Below are 18,202 nucleotides of genomic sequence, written 5' to 3'. Positions count from 1 at the left end.
AGACAGGAACCAGGAGGGGAACTTTGGGGGATAAGGATGAAGCCTGATTTAGATACGGAGTCTGAGGCTCCTAGGCCACCTGGTGGAGATTTCTATTAAACAATTGGATCAATAGGGACTGAAGCCCAACAGGAATTCTTGGGTTAAAAATACAGATTTTGGAGACATTGTTATAAATACTCTCATTGAAGATTTAGCTATGGATGACATGCCCCAGGATCCTTCACAGATGAGGAGGAAGTCCTCAGCCAAGTCTAGGAGACATCCATATCTGAAGTTCAGATGAGGGTCTGGGAAGAGAGTAAAGAAGGAAAAGCCATCGAGGAGGGTGTCCTGCTGCCTCCTGGGATGAATAAAACCAGGCAAAAAGAGATCTTCCTAAACATTTGCCATTTTCAAACTCAAGCATCTCACTAGAACATGCTTCTTAGCCAAAAACCCACTTGAGACTGAAGTTACACAGAGAAACAGACTTTCAAAACAAAACCAACCTTAAAATACATGACAAATCTGCCTACAGACTTTGGAGAAGCAGCAGAAAGGGAAATAAATGAGCTGAAATAGAAGGCAGAAGGAAATGGAAGGAAGCTCTGTATGGATATGAAGTTACTCCCAGGCCTGCACATCCCATCCCACACTGGCCTGGCCTTGCAATCATGGTATAGAAGTTAAGACACCGACTGGGGTCCACACACAGTTCCTGGAAACAACTCCTGCCACCTCTTTTTACTGCACAGGTAACCACTGATAAATCACTTAATTTTGCAGCCTCAGGTTGCCCATCTGTAAAATGAGCACCCATACGTATCCTCCAGGGCTACTGTAGGAACACAGGTAAGGTAAACACCTAGGACAGTGCCCCCCACATTTTCTGTGGTAGAGAAGATCCAAGTGTTGATAGTGGCAGTACTATTTTGGTCCAGTGTATTGCTGAAGTAGAAGTGTCAAAAGTTCCTTAGATATGGAATCCTCCTCATTTCTCTGTCCCACACCTCATTATTTTTAAGTATAATAGTAGTGATTAATTATTTTCTATACAATCACCATGCTTTTGCCTGGAGACATAACTCATTATAGTAAGTTTTAAGCAGAAAATCATATTTCACTCAAGTAATTTGTGCTTGAAAGTCCTTTCATGACTAAAATTTTATGAAGACTGCTTATACTGAATTCCCTTCAATGAGCTCTACTAATGAACATAAAAAAAGTAAATATAAATTAATGAATAACAAAAAATAGCCTATAAAACAATACTCACTCATTTGTTTTCTTTTACCATGTTCTCAGACGTTGCCCTACAGATTTTCCCTTTCTAATATTGTACATGGGTTTGCCTTTCCACAGTACCTCACTCACCTGTGCAGGGAATCAAGAATTTACCACTCACCTGAGCTCCTCAACTGTTTCTGGAATCCTCCTCTCCCAGATATCCTGATGAGCTCCTCTGAGACCTTCCAGAGCCCACAAAGGACTGAATGGACTAGGTCAGGGTCCTGACTAGAAGCTGCTCAGCAAAGGGAAGGCTTGGGCAGCAGCTGCTCAACCTGGCAGGATGATTTGCCTTTAAAAGCCACAAAAACCACTTCAAAGTCACAAGGAGCCATACCAGTTCCTCAGTCACCTTCCAGTTCACAAAACTATTCCTCCACTTCTGGACTCCATGAGCCAAAATTCTCATCTTCAAATTTCCACACACTGTTTACAAAAAAAGACATCCATCCCACAGGGTAACAGGACTGAATTACTTGGTTCCTAACAAACAAACTGCCTAACACATGAACCATCAGCAAAAAAATTTTCCAAGTTAGTCCATTATGGAACCTCATTGAAAAAGATGCTGTGACGGGATGGGGGGGAGGAGGGGAGACAAAGAGGAAGAGAGGGAAGGTGGGAGAGAGGCACAGAAAGGAAGGAAGAGAGAAAGGGAAGGGAAAGAAGAGGGGAGGGAAGGGAAGGAAGAGGGGAAGGAAGGAAGAGGGACGGAAGGGAGGGAGAGAAAGGAAGAGACAAGGAAGAAAGGAAGGGAAAAGAAGAGAAGGAAGAGGGAAGGGAAAGAACAGGGAAGGCAAGGAAGAGAGAAGGAAGAAGGGAGAGGATGGGAAGGCGGGGGAAGGCAAGGGAAGGAAATTTTTGAGCAAGCTGCCTCATCTCCTTTTCTCCTCTGCAAAATGGACATAATGGCAACACTGAGGATTCATGGGTTGGGGGCTTGGTCCTCAGTATGGTAATGCTGGAAAGTTGTGGGACATTTAAAAGGTGGGCATAGTGGAAGATTCTTAGCCGGGGAAGGGTGGAGGAAGTGTTGCCCTTGGAAGAGATTACCATAGTTCTCACTGGACCTTAGTTCTTGGGAAAGGAAGTTGTTTCATAAAGTCTGAACCTGAGCCCGCATCCTTCTCTGGCTTCCTGTCTGAGGATGGGATTAGCCTCACTCACATGCATTCCTCCATCCATCCACCTTGATTATGCAGCCAAGCAGGCCCCTGACAGCACTTTCACCATGGTGTTTGGATTTTCAGCCTTCCAAACCTGTGAGCTAAATAAACTTGTTTTCTTAAACGTTCCAACCTCAGATATTTGTTACAGTAATGGAGACTGTCAAGGTTAAATGTCAAGTGCTTAAAACAAAGCTTACCACACAGCAAGCACTCCTTAAGTGCTAGTTATGATATCATCATTGTCATCTGGAGAAAAAAATTTTGGAGAGTCTTAAAAAATACTCAATTGTAAGATGTTTAAAAAAAAAAACTCAATATGCCAGCAAGAAGGTGTCCATGTACGGTTATATTTGAATCACTGCTTGATGTTCAATTTGAAAATAGTGATCCTTGAGAACCCATCTAAACACCACCCCCACCCAACACTTTAGAAAGTATGGAGGGAGGAAGAAAGGTGGCATCCAAGGGATACTGCCAGGCCACAGTGGAACAAAGCATGCCATGACCTAAGAGGGGTGCTCTGGAGAACTGTAGCCCTCCACGTGACCACAGCATAACTGGTGATTAAAAGCTGCCTTTTGCTGAGGAGCACTCACTCCTTACTTGGGCCTACAAATTAACTAAAGGCAAGACGCAGATGATCATGACACCACTTTCCCATAGAAATGGAAGAACAAATGGTGAGGAAGATGGAACCTGGACTACAAAAGGAAAAAACTTTTGGTTATAGCCAGGTTGCGTGCTAGCCAGGTTGCTATGCTTGTTACTCAAACTGACATTTGTTTTTTCCCTTTGTTTTTCTCTCTGTCTCCATGTTGGGGAGACTCTGTACTCTTCAACTAAGCCAGGCAATCTTTTCCCTCATACTCTAACCACCAAGAAGGAGTAAACCTGTCAACCAAGACACAGCTTTGGAAATGGAGCCGAGTAAACCAAGAGATAAGAGCCAAAGTTTTGAGACTCGACTTTTGTTATGTATTTCAAACTGCGCCCCAAACTCTCCTTTAGAAACAAACACATCTTCTCAGAAGTAGGACAACAGAGCTTTTAGAAGTTAACCCTCCCTGTCCTCCCATTCATCTGATAAATAATAAATCTTATTTCCTTTTCCTCAAAACCCAGCTCTCATTACTTGTGAACTGGCATTGAGGTCAGAGGACAGGCATCCTGGTAATACAAGGACAGGACCAAGCCCCAAAAATGGCAGAACTGGGAAAGAAGAGAGGACCCAAGGATGCATAGTGCCACTGAATGAACCAAGTCTGGGATAACTCCACTTCTTCTCATACTAGAAAATAAACAACCTCAAAGCTGATACCATGAATTGGGTTTTCTGTTACTTCAGGCCAAAAGAGTTCTAATTATTATACAATCTAATAAACACTCCACTGACATTATAAGTAGAGACACAGAAGAAAATCCTTCAATAGAGAAAAGAATGGTGGTTGCCAGGGGTTGCTGGGAACAGAAGCAAGGAGATATTACTCTGAAGGTACAAAGTCTCAGTTATGCAAGGTGACCTGCTGTGCAGCAGAGGGACTGGAGTTGGCAGTATTACATCACAGACTTACAAAATCTGCTAAAAGAGTAGGCCATGTGTTAAGTGCTCTATCACTCACACAGTAATAGTAAGAAGGTGGGTAGAAATTTTGGAGGTGACAGGTTTATATCACGGATGGTACAGATAGTTTTGTAACAACATAATTTTCTCCAAGCTCATCATGTTAGATATATTTATGATGTGTAGCTTTTTGTATGTCAAAATATTAAAAAGAATTCTGAATTTGGGGGAAAAAACTCTTCTATTTTTTTCCATTTTTAAACTTCACGCAGACAACTAAATGAAAGCCCATATAAATAATGTGCATTTTTCACACCTGCTAATTTGTTTACTTGTGCACAACTGCACAGAAGACAGATACTGCAGTAAGTGGGCCCTGTCACCCAGAAATTCTCTGCTAATATCAATTTCCAATCATCTTGTTCAGCCTCCCATAAACTCTGATATCCTGGTATGACACCATATGAATATGCCATGTGCTATGGATTCTCTTCATCGCTCATATTCATAGATATCCATCCATACCGCTACCTCACCCTCCTTGTGGCCAAAGTCAGACTACGGACTTCAGATTACAGCCTAAAATATAGCACAGCTAAAGGATGACACCAAAGCCTAGCATCATCATTAGTAAAGCTGACTGACAAAGGAAGACCTATCTTGGTGTCCTGAGACCTTTTCAGCAATGATAATGCAGACTCAGACCCACTACAAACCAAAGGAGAAAGCAAAGGAACAGTCAGTGCTCAAAGTGACAGACCAGCTAGCCTCGCTAAATCGTGAAACAGTACTTTAATTTCTTCTGAAGATATAACTGTATCGATTGTATTGTGCTCAATAAACAAATTAGCCAGGTCAATAATTGTTAGGTAGATATTAAAGGCTTCCTTAATCTGGGTCTCATCCTCTGGAATGAGTTTCAATGAAATTCTGAGCCATCAAACAAAAGAACTACATACAAAACTGATTTTTGTTCTAAAAAGGGTGGCAGTCACAATTCTAATTGTGACAATCATCACCAAATGAATCTACCTCCACCCTTAGCAGCCTCAATAAATACATAATCAAGTCACGCTGACACTTGGTAAAAGTGCAGAGAAAGCACCCCTCTATTTTATGAGAGAAGTTTGACTTGTCCACTGGCACACAAGAGAGCAGCCTGTCCCCATAACTGATTGTGCCACCGGGCAGACACGAGCAGCAACAGAGGACAGACTCTCATAGCTAGTTTAGGTGACCAAAACCAATTGTCATGATTTTGAAGTCTCGTTCCATTCCTGCCAGGAAGTGGAGATGCAAATAACCTGTGGTCTCAATTATTCCAAGGCTCCCATTACGAGAGAATCTCTGCCAAGAATCTTTACATGCAATTCTCAAAGTCAGAGGTGGATCTCAGCTTCCACTGGGGTGACCAGCTCTTAAAAACGTGATCACATACTTTTACTGTGTGCCTTTCTACTAACAACTCAAAGCATGAAATACTCCTGTGACCACCCCATCCCAGGATAAAGTATTCCTCACTGCACTGCGCATCTCAGCAAGGTTTTAGATTGCACCGTGACCCACAAAAACCCTCATGATCTGGTGATGGATTATAGAACCCTTCCATCCTTCACCAACAGTAACCTGACTGCAGTATCTATGTCAAGCAGTAACTCTCTGGACCCTGCAGTGGATATGATATCGCCTCCTCCCCGCTCCAAAGGTGTCTATGCCCAGCACTGCCTTACACAGCAAAATGGAAAGGGAGATTATCCTGTCTAATTCAGGTGGGCCTAAGGTAATCACAAAAGTACAAATGACAAAGAATGAGAGAAAAACTGAAGATGCTACATTGCTGGTTTTGAAGGCAGTCTCTAGACACTGAAAAAAGAAAGGAAATGGATTCTCCCTAAGAGACTCTAGAACACCACCTTCAATTTCACTCAGTGAGACCCACTTAGAACTTCTGCAATTTGTATTGATTTAAGCCACCAAGGTTGTGATAATGTGTTATACAGTAGCAATAATAAACTAATACACGCTTCCCAGAAAATTCTTTTCTCATGGCAGATTATCTTCATTTTCCCTTCTTCTAAAGGCTTTTCTCCTAAAGATACTACTGGATCTGCCCCATTCCCTCACTTCACTCACATGTGACCTCCAATTTTTTTTTTTTTACCAATATGCCCACTTCATTTTCAAATCCATCCCCTCTATGAATTTCACATGCTCCAGCAATAGCCCTAAATCAACCATCTTAGCAATTTCTCCCCAGAAATCTCTTACTCATGATCCACTGTCCTGTCCACTGCACGGATCCACAGCTCTAGTGCTTTCTCTGCTTTCAGCCACTAGGAGGCAAGCCAGCTAGGGCACTTGGCTGCATCCACAGGATTATCAGAAAAGATGACTCTAAACTTCAGCCATGGATGCTTTGAGATTCACATGCACCCAAGCCTCTCAGAGCTCTCTCAGATCCAGATCTTTGCCATCACCTGGAAGTTCGTACCATTCCTAACTCACTTCTGTGGGTTACTTTAATAAAAGGACCTGAGACAGCCCACCAGTCTTGCTCTAACTTCTTTCCACTAAACCTCCAGTGCACCTTCTCTTGCTCACCTCACTTCCTTCCTCAAATCCCCTTCCTCTTTCCTGGACTAACCTCTACATCCAAGCTCCAGATCCATCCCTACTGCATATGCCAAGACTTTCTGAACCACGCAGACCCTCTCGGAGTTTATGGTCTAAAGAGCACACAGCTAATACTAATAAGCAGGCAAGAGCACCTGGAGTTTTGCCCAAATCAGGCACCTAACTGACACCTGAGGGGACAAAGTAGTCTTCCTTGACATCACCTGTATGTTGAAGTGGCACAGGCAGAAGAAAGGGAAACAGGCCAAGAAAATGTGGTGCCTTCAGCAACTCACAGCAAGCAGCTTAGTCTGGCTAGGCTGAATGAAGACTCTCAGTCCTCCTCTGTGCATTAGAAGTAATGTGCATCTGTTAAACATGTCTGGGACCCATCTACACCCAAATATTTGCATGCCATTGATCTGGGATGGAGCCCAGGTACAGGAAATTATTAAAAACTTCCCAGGTGATTCTAATCTGCAGCCTGCTGAAGGGCTCAGTTTCTGGATTTTCTACTCACATGGATCCTCTTGCCTAAAACAGACGTGCCACTCCTCAAAGTGCTGACCAAGTGGCAGTGCTCCTTTCCCCAGCACAATCATCATTCTCTCCTTCACAAAGAAAAGTATATCTCACACCCATTCCTAACATTCCAGGATGTTGCTGTCCAAAATTGAAAACTGTCTAGGATATCAAGCTAAAGCCACTGCAAACACTGGTATCAACACTGTTAATAAATTATTCTGACACTTGTCAAAAGGGCAAGGAAGACTTTACTCAAGACTGTTGAAATAGGGTTCCTTCTACAAGAGGGAAGACACTAGTTCAACTTCAAACACAACTAGAACTGGGGATTTATAGTCAAGGAACAGAATGAGGGGTCATAGAGGTGTCTTCTTGAAAAGCAGACCAGGATGCTCAGATGTCAAAGGAGTGGGAAAATGACTTAGCAGGATCCTCACTAAAGATGGGTTCAGTGAGGACAGACACTGAAGGCCAAGGTAGAAGTCTAGTTGAAAAGAAGGCTCAGATAATGCTAACTAAAGTTTGGTCAAGGACAAAGTCTTTGTCAATGAACAGATGATATCTCAGGTGATTTCAAATGCTTTGCTTTCAGTTCAATTGAAAGATGACACTAATCATAGATTATTAAATGATTTGGGCACATTACTCAAAAGTTCACACAAGACTTTTTCATTTCAATCAGTGATACATGCCTTAATTGGAAAAACAAAAAACTCAATAAATTTTACTGTTTATGCTTAATATTAAATTTGTAGCATACTTATACTTTCAATGAAATGCATCAAATGCATAATTATAACTCAATCTATTAGACAATTTTTACTCTTAGAAGTGTATTTAAAGAAATGTTTTAAAATTTAATTTAGATACTGTTACAGAAAGTAACAGATCAGAAACAAAACTTTCTAAAATTCTGTAGGGAAAAATAGAAGTTCAAAGACTAAAGGGAATGCCATCACATTTCCAAATGTTACAGAAGATGTCTATAAATTTTTAAAACAATCATAATCACTATCAAATTGTTAATGATATTTAGATTCCACTAAATAAACTGAAAGTGACACTATAGTTTAATTTTAAGCATTTTTTATAATAAATGAGAAATTAAATTCATTGCAACCATTTAAATCAATGGCTAATAAAAGGGCGATAAAGGAGAAAGATGGAGGGGGTGAGTCTAACAAACACATTATAAGCACTTTTGTAAGTCTCATAATGTACCCCAGATACAATTATAATATGCTAATTAATATAATAAAAATAAAATAAAGTCAACCATTAAAATATTACATGTTCAATAAACTATGTAAAAATATCCTTTGAGAAAATTTCTGAAGAATGTAAAAAAACTTTGACAACTTCTGAGCTACAGAAAAGGGTTCCAGAGGAAAGAGTAGGAGAGAGGAAGGGAGGAAGGAAGGGATAGCAAGAGGGAATGAAAGAAGGAAGGAGAATGAGAGTGAGGGAAGGAGGAAGGGAGGGAGAAAAGGGGGAGGAGGGGAGGGATTAAATATGAGGGAGGAAGAGAGGGAGGGAGGGAGGGAGGAGGAGAGGGAGGGAGGGAGGGAGGAGGAGAGGGAGGGAGGGAGGGAGGAGGAGAGGGAGGGAGGGAGGGAGGAAGGCCTTCTGAAAAGTTTCTAAAACCCATGGAACTGTTTTGAATTTATTATTAGTGTGATGGAGAAGAACTGAAATTGTAGGATTTTATCTAAGTGAGGCTGCTGTTTTAGAAAGAGACCTTTCTAAAGAGACCCAGGGCAGATTTTTCTATCCACCTGTTGGAAGAACCCCCCCCAAACTAGAACCTTCCACAGAGGCAAGCTCATCAGCACACACTCACTCACTTGTCACACACCGTAAGAGTTTAGGGCCTGTTCTCATTCTCTCCATAACAGCATTATGTCACTGTTTTGATGACAGTGAAACACGTCACAAAATACCAAGAAAAAGAGCTCGCGGGTTTCATTTATTTTATTCCCAATTAATTAAAAGTCAACATATTATCTGGATAAGGTCCACATGCCAAAGGCACCATAAGTGAGAAAGGGCTAAGTTTGTGCCCTGTTATTGCTTTTCACAGGGCAGAAATTAAGAGCCAAGGATGATGGTAATCACAATCTTCCTTTCCCTTGTACAGACAGGCATGACCAAGCATATCCTTAATCTAGTCAATGACATATTAAAAACACAAGCAAGCACAAAGGGGTAACTGGAGTTGTACCTCCATGTAGATGTGCTGCTATATCTTAGCAGGAAACTGGGGCTAGGAGCTTTGCTTGGGAAAAATTGACAATATTCATAATCTTTCAATCCAACCTGAACCATCAGTTAAATTCCAGTTGGGGGATTTCCACCAAGAGCTTCCATCAACACTGATGTTGTTACAGGCAAATCACTGGAGTCAGGAAGAGCTTAAATCTGCTATTTATGCAGATTCTAGCCAATACATAAAGAAAAGAGATCCTGTAATACATGGTCATGTTGCCATCCACACACAAGACTTTACTACGAACTAGATATCACTTGTGCTTCAAGCAAGCAATTTATCAATTTCAAACCTCCTTTTTAAGATAGTATCTCTTTGTTCTAGTCTGAGGACACTGTTCCCAAAAGTTTTGAAGTATACAGCAACCCTTCCTGAAAGTGTGCATACACTCATTGCCCACTTGTCTCCACTGAGCCCTCGGTTCTTTAATCCCAACAAGCAAAGTCACCATTTCTGATCATCAAATACGTGGGGTTTCTAGAAGGCTACTTTTCAATTGCTCCCCAGTTTTTTAATGCAAATGCTTCCAAAGTTAGGTCACTCCTAAACTCTAGACTCTCATTTACTGGATCTCTTCTCATTAAGGGCACATAATCAAATATTTCAAAACCAGCATCTAAAATTGAATTCTGACTTCTTAAAATTAAAGAGATCACTGTTCTCCAAGTCAAAAATCTCAAACGTTTCAGAAGAAGCTTTCCATATTTGACTCTGCTCTTCAAATTTTTTATTAATCAGCTGAATAAAAGTGATAATAGCATTATCAAATCTATTTATGGCACAAAATAAAGACACTGGATTTAAAAAAGAGTATGCAGATAGATTGTGATAGGCTTAAGACAGATAAATGAAGTATTGTGAAATAGAACCAATGTATACTCCTCAAATTACATTTTTAAAAAATAATAAACAGTTCCATAACCACTGTGTGCAGCAGCACCTGGTAAAAAAAAGACTCAAGCCTCACTGTAAACTCAGTGGGCATCTCTTAGTTTCAAGTGTAGGGATAAGAGGTGAGACTACATGCTAATAAAACCTTAACTCTGAAATGTCAAAGAACCAAAAATCACACGTATAAAACTGTTGTTACTGTTCAAGTATGTGCCCATGGGAAGAACTGGGAGACAAAGGCCTCAGGACAAAATGTAGTTACCAATGAACTTATTCCTTCTAAAATAAAATAGTTCACCAACATCCTCCATTCAACACTTAACTTCATAGTCAAATGTGCGTGCAACACAAATGGACAGAAAAACAACCTTGCAGGTATCAGGAAGATGCAGGAAGACCAGGAAGTCAATGAACGGACAAACAAATCTGGCAGCTAAGCCATGTAAAAATGATCTAACAGGTGCCCAAAGAATAATATGAACAAAAAGGACTAAGAGAAGTTGGACACAGGGGTGGTAAGGAGAATTGATGAGTAGAGCAAATAACTCTGGGATGTGGGGGGAGCTCACCATGAGCATACCATTAAAATGAAGACTATCTTATTCATCATACAATTTTGTCAGGAAAATGACACTGTCCTCATACTTGACTCATCATTCTAAAAATGACAAACATTCAGGACGAAATTAACTGGTTTTTACAACTGTGCTGTAGTTGTTTGTTCAAAATAAAGTCCCAATGAACATTTTTTCCCACTATTTGCTCTGACATTTGGAACTGGATCCAAGTGGACTGACTCTCACTTTGAGAGGCCTTTTTCTAGGACCAATTATTTTCAGACTATGAGGATTCCCTTTTCACCATCCAGTTCAACACAATTTTCAAGCTGCACTTATGAGACTTGTGCAATGATTCCATAGTCCATCCTGGGACAGAGCCACAAGAGTTCAGCTCAAAAACTGCGAGGTTCACACTGCTATACTTCTGGAAAGGCCAAGAGTGTAGAACTAGGTGCTGGCAGGAACGATGTTATCATTTCCCCTCAACACAACAGAAAAACTTATTAACGTTGCCCCAAAAGTTGATGCTTTGTCTTGAGAGTGTGTAAGTTTCCATCACTAGAGCGATTCACATGTAGATTAAATCAAAGTCCTGGAGTACAGGTATATTTGATTTTATTGCCTTCAGTGATACCATAGGTTTTTTGGGTTTTTTTTTTTTTGCAAATTGAAGACTTGTAGCAACCATTTTTCCAACAGCTCATACAGTCATTAGTAACTTTTAGAAATACAGTATTTTATGATTAAAGCATTGTGTTAATCAGTTTTCTACTGCTGTAACAAATACTTGACCTAAATCAACTTAAGAGGATGAAAGGTCTATTTTGGTTTCTGGTTTCAGAGGGTTCAATCTATAGTCACTTGGCCCTGTTGCTTTGGAAATGATGGCACAGTACATCATAGAGGGAATAAGCCATGGAGGAGGAGGCACCCAGGAATCAAAAAGAAAGGAAGAGACTAGAATCCAAATATCCCCTTCTAGTGCACACCCCCAATAACCTAATCTACTCCTGTTAGGCCTCCCCTCCTAAATGCTCTACCTCCTCCCAAGAGCACCAAGCTGAGGATCAAGCCTTGAACACATGGGCCTTTGGAGGACACATAATATCCAAACTACATACAGATACATACAAATTACTCTATACTTAATACACTATAGTGCAAACATACACACTGGGAGAACAAAAAATTCATGTGACTTGCCTTATTGCAATACTTGCTTTTTTACAGTGGTCTGGCACTGAACCTGTAATGTTTTTGAGGTACTTTATGTCTGCACCTAGCACAGATGCCCTCTCTTTATAGCCCATAGCTAATCATTCACCTTCCCCTCTCCTACTATAACTCTACCCAGCTCCTTCCCCAAGGACTACTTACCACTAATTACTATTGCTTATTCAAATATTTGACTGTACATCAGAAACTGTTCTGGGAGCTGAGGATATTTCATTTAAGAAAAAGTATTAAAATCTTTGCCCCCAAACTGTTTATAAGGTGAAAGGTAAATTTCATTGTAATTTGAAGGTGATAGGTACTGGGAAGGAAATTAACTGGTCAGAGTAAGGTGAAATGGGGAGTTCAAGATAGGCCTCACTGGGACATTTGAGAGGCTTCATCCAGAGGACACAATAAAAGTAGGTTCTAGAAAATCTTGTCCTTGGTATATATTTCTGCAGTCACTTCCTCCAAGTTAATATTAGGTTGTACAAGCTAAATGAAAACAAAAGCTCGCTAGAGGCCCAGCGGCTGGGTGATTCTCCCAACCCCCCCTGAACACCTGGCCACAGGCCCGCCCCTCTTCAGAGCAATGCCCTGGCCACTGGTTTCATTGATTTATCTCTTCCACTTACCCACAGGTACCTAGCTTCCCTAGAGCTACCAGAGATAAATAGCTACAGGTATCTTTTCCATTCAGATTGCACTGTTGCTCAGTTTCTAAAAACTAAAAATAGGAGGGTTGAAAAGGAATGTCTCAGAAAATTGTCAGCCAGGGGCGGCCACATTTGTTGGAATTCTAGGGCATGAAACATTTGGCAAAAGACAAAAAGACACTCTGAAGCAAAACTTGGTTCTAATTTTGAGATTCCCAGGTGTCAAAATACACAGGCCCGTAGATAAACACTCATTAATCTTCTCATTATTCCTAGTTTTAAAGACAATGTTCACTTCTCAACACTCTCTCTCCCGGAGATGATGGCCCCTTCTTCAAGTCCAAGAAACGCTGTTTTTTTGCAAAACAACTTTGACACACAAAGCAGCCTCACTTAAAGAATATCCAGGGCTGACAGAGTGCCTCAAATGGTACAGCACCTGCCTAGCAAGTGTGAAGGCCTGAGTTCAAACCCAGTATGACAAAAAATAAAAAACTGTCAAGGTTTTGGTGCCAGGAAAAGATCAGAAACATTCTGTGGCTAAATTCACATTCTCTGTGAATGGATGCAGCCGAACCTATAGTACTTACACAGGTGAATGTTATGCTAAGTAATGTACAAGGAGCTGGAGGCATATCAGCACTTGCTTATTATGCACAAGGCCCCCAGTTACATCACTAGTATCACAAGTAAACACATAATTAAAATTTTAAAGTAGAGCTAAGCATGGTGGCATGCTGCTATAATCCCATATACTCAGGAGGGAGGCATCAATACGAGAATCAAAATTCATGGTCAGTCAGGGAAAAAGTCAATGAGACCCTAGCCAGGCATGGTAGAGAACGTCCATAATCCCAGCTACTCAGGAGGTAAAGGCAGGAGAATCAAAGTCCCAGGCCAGCCCAGGCAAATATTTGGAAGAGCCCCTGTCTAAAAAATACCAAAAACAAAAAGGGACATGGTTCAAGTGATAAGAGTGCTTGCCTAGCAAAAGCAAGGTCCTGAGTTCAAGTCCTCGTACAATAAATGCACACATAAGCACACACATTTCTAGTCTATTTCAGGAAGGCTACAGCCCCTCACCAAGACTAAGTATATTTCAAAAGCGTCAACAATCTAACCCTGGAATGAGGCTGCAATGAAGACCATTTGGAAACAGTGTGCTCTAAGGAAAAGATGCTGGGGAGGTATATATGCTCAGGTCTAATTATTCCTCGGTTTCGACCAATCAGGGTTTTTGGTTTTGTTCTGTTGGCTTTTTATCGTTTGTTTCTAAGGTGCTGCTGTAGCTCAGTGAATGCTACTGGGAATTACTCCACCTGGACTACTAGCAGCAAGCTTAGTATTCTCTCTTCCTGCAAAGACTGTTTACAGGAGCTGTCATCAGCTGAACCTTAGACTTTCATGACTCAAATACAGTTTGGGCTTCTCCTATTCATGGGAATCAGAGCCTATGGCCAACATCCCCACATTTGTGACCAGGTCCCTTGGATTTAGACAGCTGGCACAGCAACTAGGGAACAGAAAGATGAAACAAGGATCCTTACCAGAAATTCTGGGTTAAGAGAAAAAAAGGGTTAAAGGAGAAATTCTGGGTTAAAAGAAATACTGTAATAAACTCCAAGAAGATGCCCTGGGGGACGAATAGGCTGTTGGCTGCCTGTTCTTCCTTAGGGCCAGAAAGGTCCTGTTGATGTTTTCTGTCCAGCACAAGTCCAGTTTCACTCTCCAAAGTATCATGCTTTGAGTGATAAATTAGATAGTTCCTCTAAGGAAGAGGAACTAGTTTCTAAAGGGATTTTGCTGGTTGGGGGGCCACACATCTATGCAAATCCACCACCACCTGGGGATATGCAAAGTGCAAACTCTCTTTGTCACCATATTGGTGGAGTTTGGTGAAGCAGCAGAATATCATGGTGAGGGCACAGAAAGCCAGACTGCCTGGGTTTACATCTCAAAAACCTCTGCATTTAACACAGTGAGACTTGGGACAAGTTATTTAAAGTGTCCCATTTGAAATAACAATGAGGATGAAAGTAACTGCTAAGAGGATTAATGAGTTAATATTTGGGAACTGCTTACAACAGTTCCTGGCACAGGGTAAGCATTCTGAGAGTGTTTCCTGAGTAAATGTATGCCACTTCATGTCTAACTGGTAAGTTTCTATAAAGGGATAGTAAGGCAAGGCAAGAAAGTCCTTCTCAAAACTGTTTTTAGGTCTCCTCCCTATTCCAGGACCTTTCATGAGAGATCTGGACAGCTAGGGACAGGGAGGATGGCACCAGAAGGGCCACAGGCCTCACTTAATTTCAGGTAGTTTGTAATTTATCTACAAAACAGATTCATATACTGAAACAAGCTCAAGCAGAACAAAGAAACCAAGACAAAAGTCCCAGCTTGCAAAGGTCAGAAGCTACAGCCATTAAATGCCTCTCTCAATTGTTTAATGTGAAGAGACTCTTGCTTCCTCATAAACACTGCAACTACAACCGCACATGAAAAAGTATGCAGATAAAATACACTCAGAGCAACTAATTTAAGATTTAAGAAAAACCTTCAGATGTGTCTCACATATAAAATTCCATGTGATAAATCATAAAATCTCCCTAATTCATCAGAGGGACACCTCTCCACCACAAAGTAGGGATTCAGGATAGTCAGCGAATACTAGTGGGCTACCCCACACCATCCCCCAGAAAACAACAATTACCAGCATCCAGACATTCGACTTTATGAAAGCATCACCTTAGGTTTTAATTTTATGTCACAGTTCTGCCTTTAAGGTCGTTTCAACCATTCAGACAGGATATGAACTCTATTAAAATGATAAATTCCAGGCAGGTGTGGTCGGTCCACACCTGTAATCCCTTAGGATCTTCAGTTCAAGGCCAGCCTGGGGAACATGGAGAGACTCTTTCCCAAGAAAGGGCTAGGGAAGTAGCTGAGGAGTAGACAGCTTGCCTAGTATAAGTAAGCAAGGCCCTTAGTTTGACCCCAAACACCACGCACACAAAAAGTAATAAATAAATAAATGATAAATTCCTATGCAACAAAACAGGTGTTTTGAAAACAACTGAGTCCCTTTAGGATGCACACAGGGACAGTACCACCTGGAAGACGATACAACATAGGAGTATCAGAACCCTAATTTAATCAAGCACTGATTTAAAAAAAATCACAATCGACAGCAACTATGCTGATGCATTAAGACACCCACGTTTGTTTTTATGTAAATAGAAGTCTCTGATTCATTTCTCCATTGCTCTTCATGGTATCACATGGGGAATGCGATTCCTAAGGCTTTAAAATTATGAGGGATTCCCCACAAAAAACATTAAATACCAAGCGAGGAGGATATTTTGAACACAGATGAAATCTTTCCTAAGATGGAACCAGGAGCAAGGAGAAACTTCCATCATCCTTCCTTTCAAGAGAACTAAGACTTTTAGGGCTGGGTATGTAACTCAGTGGCAGAGGCCCTAGCTTCATGCCCAGCATAGGGGAAAAAAAAATAAAAATAATAATTAAGGGGCTGGGATGCAGCTCGGTAGTACAGCTTTTGCCTAACATGTTCAATGCAGGTTCGATCCCTAGTACCGCAAAACAAAACAAAACAAAAAAGGCAATTTGTCTTCCCCTCAGCAATTTCTAACACAGTTATTCCCAGCACTGTTCAACTTAAGGGAGTTTTGCAACTCTCTTAAAAAAAAAAAAAGGAGGACCGAAAAGGGGCATAGGTTAATCATTACCCATTTACACTGACTCCATTAATTCAAGTTTCTTTGAAAATAATGAAGCTGAGTAAGGAGCAGAACCAGTCCCAATTCAGACTCTACACACCAGAACTTCACTAGTTCCCATTTTAAAGAACCCGCTTTAGCAAAAAGAAGTGGCCCCGACCACAGGAAGCAAGTTTTCAGTGGAAGAAGCCAGGTGCCCAAGCCTTCCGACGTGGACCGCGTTTCCACCGTCTATCAGCCCTACAAGCTCCCTCTACTAGGCTGGGCTCCGCATGCCCACCACGCAAGCTGTGTACAGAATCTCCTCACATTCAAAGGCCCGCGTTCCACGTTCACAGCCGGAGACTGCTTCCTCCAGCAGCTCATCTCGGCCTCACCCCGCTCCCCGCCGCGACGTCCCGCCCAACCCCAACCGCTGCGCCCCCGCAGTCCCCGCGCCCCGCTCCCCCGCCACGGCTGCAGGGCGGGCGCGGGGACAGTGCACAAGGTCACTCCCGAGGGCAGCCTAAGGGAGGAGAGGAGGGGGCCAAGCTGCCCGAGAGGGAGAGGGGGAGGGAAGGCAGACAAGCGGGGAAGGACCGGGGAGCCTCCCCTTCACCAGGTTCCTACACCTTCCGGCGGCCGTACGCAAGCACAGCCGTGGGGCTGTGGCTCCCGGCAATCCTGTCTCCCCAAGAAGGTCCTGGGCCGGGGGAGGAGGAGATTAGGAACCGAGTTTCCCTTCAGCAGCCCGCATTGTTGGCGCCACACCAGCGCCTCGGCTCCTACCTCCACCAGCAGCCCAAGCAGCAGGGCCGCCGCCCTCTCAGGCAGACGGTTCATGGCTCCCCCGAGTCCTCTCCGGGAGCTGGCTGCGCGATCGCGGCGGAGGTCAGGGCCCTGCGCCCCGCACTGTGGGCGGACAAGCCGACTCCGCGCGCCAGCTAGCCTGAGCCCGGCCGTGCTGCGCACCCAGCCGCGCGCGCTCCCGAACACCGCCCGGGCGCGCGTCCACGGGCTCAAGGACCCTGAAGACCAGCCTGGGGCGCGCTGCGGGGCGGGGCTCAGCAGCCGGTGACGCTAGAGTGCGCGTGCCAGGGCGGGGCGAGGAGAACCCCTGGCCCCGCGGGAGACTAAGTGCCAGTCATCTCCTCTCTGAAGAGAGACATCTTGTCAACCCTTGATTAACCCTGGGAGACTTTCTAAAGACAATGCGGGGCGGGGAGAAGGGAAGAGGACAGGCACAGTTAGTTATAGAAGGACCCTCTTGCCAGGTCTAGCTTCCTGAACTTTCTCCCCTCTCCTCTCCTCTCCTCCCCACCATCTCCTCTCCTCTCCTCACCAAGTGTCCTGCCTAGCACTCCTGAGTGTGATAGGTAGCTGTTAGCCATGGGCATTTGCAAAGGGAACCTACAATGGAGGATTCTTCAAAGATGGGAAAGAGAGATCACCAGGTCTCTGAGAGAAAACATTGTAATTAAAACTTTCTAACTCACAAGTGGCAAGCCTTTGTGAAGATCAAAACAGCCCACCAAGTTCATGGGATGTCACAAGATGTTTTTGAGTTTCCTACCCACCTACAGATTAATGAAAGGGTTTAGTCAAGCCCAAGGTGAGTCTGTATACTGTAATTCTGCAGATTCTTTCTTAGCCTTGTGACCCTATGGCTTACCCAAGACAGCCCTAGCAGCTGGACCTAGGAACAGAAATTTCTCATTGAGCAATATTGTCTTCTCCCCATTGAGATGGTCTATTGAA

General features: G+C 42.7%; 1 protein-coding gene across 2 annotated transcripts in view; it reads right to left on the bottom strand.

The window, feature by feature from the left end:
• Vopp1 (VOPP1 WW domain binding protein) overlaps positions 1 to 17,465 on the bottom strand; it is a 95,984-nt gene extending 78,519 nt beyond the window's left edge. Inside the window, exon 1 of one of the 2 annotated variants that reach the window (XM_074065525.1) lies at positions 17,234 to 17,465. In XM_074065525.1, the coding sequence (XP_073921626.1) occupies positions 17,234 to 17,287 (54 nt within the window). In that variant the 5' untranslated portion in view covers positions 17,288 to 17,465. Of the gene's footprint in view, positions 1 to 16,774; positions 16,847 to 17,233 lie in introns of those variants that run through there. The other variant, XM_074065524.1, reaches the window with a different exon arrangement.
• Between the last annotated feature and the right edge of the window lie 737 nt (positions 17,466 to 18,202).

The sequence above is a fragment of the Castor canadensis genome, chromosome 2, assembly GCF_047511655.1.
Source record: "Castor canadensis chromosome 2, mCasCan1.hap1v2, whole genome shotgun sequence".
NCBI classification, from domain to species: domain Eukaryota; kingdom Metazoa; phylum Chordata; class Mammalia; order Rodentia; family Castoridae; genus Castor; species Castor canadensis.
Note: the sequence above shows the minus strand (reverse complement) of the source record. Positions and strands in the feature narration are given on the sequence as shown.